Source organism: Coffea arabica, chromosome 7c, assembly GCF_036785885.1.
Source record: "Coffea arabica cultivar ET-39 chromosome 7c, Coffea Arabica ET-39 HiFi, whole genome shotgun sequence".
NCBI classification, from domain to species: Eukaryota; Viridiplantae; Streptophyta; class Magnoliopsida; order Gentianales; family Rubiaceae; genus Coffea; species Coffea arabica.
In genome coordinates, this window is record NC_092322.1 from 28877845 (window position 1) to 28880448 (window position 2604).

Here is a 2604-nt window from a genome sequence, read left to right on the forward strand (position 1 = left end):
TGTAAGAAACCTGGCCATACTATAGATGGTTGCTAGAAGAAGCAAGGAAAGTGTTTGAGATGCGGAAGTAGCGAGCACCAAATGTTTGGATGTCCAAAAGTGCAGGAAGGGACTATTCCGAACGCTAGACCCAACACTTCTGGAGGGAGCCGGCCGACAATTCCTGCCAGAGTGTATGCTATAGATGACTAACCTGTACCTGATTCCTCGGAAGTCGTGGAAGGTACTCTCCCCATTTTTCATCGATTAGCTAAAGTGTTAATTGACCCTGATGCAACTCATTCATTCGTAAATCCATCTTTTATGTCTGGAATAGATGTAAAACCTGTTAGATTACCCTTCGATCTTGAAGTTAGGACACCAATGGGTAATAAGAAGATAATCGCTAGCTTAGCCTACAAGAATTGTGAATTCTGGATTGAAGAGCGTAAAATGCTAGTGGATCTAATCAGTCTGGACATAAAAGGGTACGATGTTATCATAGGAATGGATTTCCTAGGCCAGTATCATGCTAAGCTTGATTGCCGAGTGAAAGTGGTAGAATTCTGTATACCTGGAGAAGCAACCCTGAGGTTAGATGTTAAGGGTAGGTTAGCATCATCTGCTATGATCTCAGGGATACGGGCGAGGAAAATGTTGTCAAAAGGAGCTCAAGGTATCTTAGCCTTCTTGATTAATGCTCCTAGTGATCAAGTGAAGTTAGAAGATGTACTAGTGGTACGGGAATTTCCGGATGTTTTTCCCGAAGAGCTAAAGACTCTACCGCCAGAAAGAGAAGTGGAATTTAAGATTGACTTGGTGCCTGGAACGGCTCCAATTTCTAAAACTCCGTACTGAATGGCTCCTGCCGAGCTAAAGGAGTTGAAAATCCAACTGCAAGATCTCTTGGAGAAAGGTTTTGTGAAGGAGAGTGATTCACCATGGGGAGCACCCGTTCTATTTGTTAAGAAAAAGGACGGAAGCTTGAGGTTATGTATCGATTACCGAGGGTTAAATGAGATTACAATTAAGAATAAATACCCTCTACCATTGATAGATAGTTTGTTCGACCAACTGCAAGGGTCAGTAGTTTTCTCTAAGCTGGACTTGAGGCAAGGGTATTATCAGTTGAGGATTAAGAAGGAGGATATACCCAAGACTGCTTTTAGTACGAGATATGGACATTTTGAGTTCGCAGTCATGCCTTTTGGTTTAACTAATGCACCAGCGGCATTCATGGATTTAATGCAGAGAGTCTTTAAGAAGTATCTAGATCAGTTTGTAGCGGTTTTCATCGACGATATCTTGATATACTCTAAGACTCGAGAGGAACATGTTAAGCACTTGGAGATAGTCTTGCAAATATTAAGGGAGCAGAAGCTGTATGCCAAATTCAGCAAGTGCGAGTTTTGGCTGGAAGAAATATCTTTTCTAGGGCATAAAGTTTCCAAGGAGGGAATTGCCGTGGATCCGGCAAAAGTTGAGGCCGTTATGAATTGGAAGCAGCCGGAAACCCCAACTGAAGTTAGAAGTTTCTTGGGATTAGCAGGTTATTATAGGCGATTTATCAAGGATCTTTCAAAAATTGCTGGACCCATGACCGAGCTAACCAAAAAAGGGAATAGGTTCATTTGGACTCCGAAGTGCGAGTCAAGTTTTCAGGAATTAAAGAAGCGTTTAACATCCGCTCCTGTTTTGGTGTTACCTGACGGGGAAAAAGGTTATGCCGTATACTCCGATGCTTCTGGAGAAGGTCTAGGATGTGTTTTAATGCAAAATGGTAAAGTGGTTGCCTACGCTTCCAGGAGACTGAAGCCTCACGAACAAAACTACCCAACTCACGACCTAGAGTTAGCAGCAGTGATTTTCGCCTAAAAGAAATGGAGACATTACTTGTATGGCGTGACTTTTGAGGTTTATACGGACCATAAGAGCCTCAAGTATTTGTTCTCCCAGAAGGAACTAAATTTGAGACAAAGGCGATGGGTAGAATTTCTGGAAGATTATGACTGTTCAATTAACTACCACCCAGGAAAAGCTAATGTGGTAGCTGACCCCCTAAGTAGAAAGGCCGGAGTAGCAGGGTTAATGGTTAAAGAGTAGGACATGCTAGAAGAAATAAGTAGTTGGAACCCTCTCTTGGAAAAACTGAAGATATTATTTGGGAACTTATCGTTAAAATCACCATTACTAGAGCGTATTAAGGAGGCCCAGAAAACGGACCCTATAATTCAGAAGAATTTGGAGAAAGTGCAAAAAGGGGAAACCCTAGATTTTAAATTAGGGTCTGAAGGTGTATTGAGGTTTCGAGATCGAATTGTAATTCCGGCAGATGAAGAGATAAGAAAAGAAATTTTAGAAGAATCACATCGATCGAAGTATACTATACACCCAGGTGTGACCAAGATGTATCATGATGTGAAGGGATTATACTGGTGGGAAGGTTTGAAAAAAGACGTGGCAGAGTTTGTAGAGAGATGCTTGATCTGTCAACAAGTAAAAGTTGAGCATCAGAAACCCTCTGGTTTATTGCAACCGTTAGAAATCCCTGAATGGAAATGGGAACATATAACAATGGAATTTGTAACGGGATTGCCTAGAAGTCAAAAAGGATTTGATGCAATT

At 41.6% G+C, this 2604-nt stretch overlaps 2 protein-coding genes across 2 annotated transcripts; both read left to right on the forward strand.

The window, feature by feature from the left end:
* Window positions 1–303: 303 nt before the first annotated feature.
* LOC140010641 (uncharacterized) lies at window positions 304–837 on the forward strand. The gene has a single exon (XM_072057948.1). The coding sequence runs from the start codon at window positions 304–306 to the stop codon at window positions 835–837; it is 534 nt and encodes a 177-aa protein (XP_071914049.1).
* A 378-nt stretch (window positions 838–1215) lies between these two features.
* Window positions 1216–1854, forward strand: LOC113699797 (uncharacterized mitochondrial protein AtMg00860-like). The gene has a single exon (XM_027220144.2). The coding sequence runs from the start codon at window positions 1216–1218 to the stop codon at window positions 1852–1854; it is 639 nt and encodes a 212-aa protein (XP_027075945.2).
* Window positions 1855–2604: the final 750 nt, after the last annotated feature.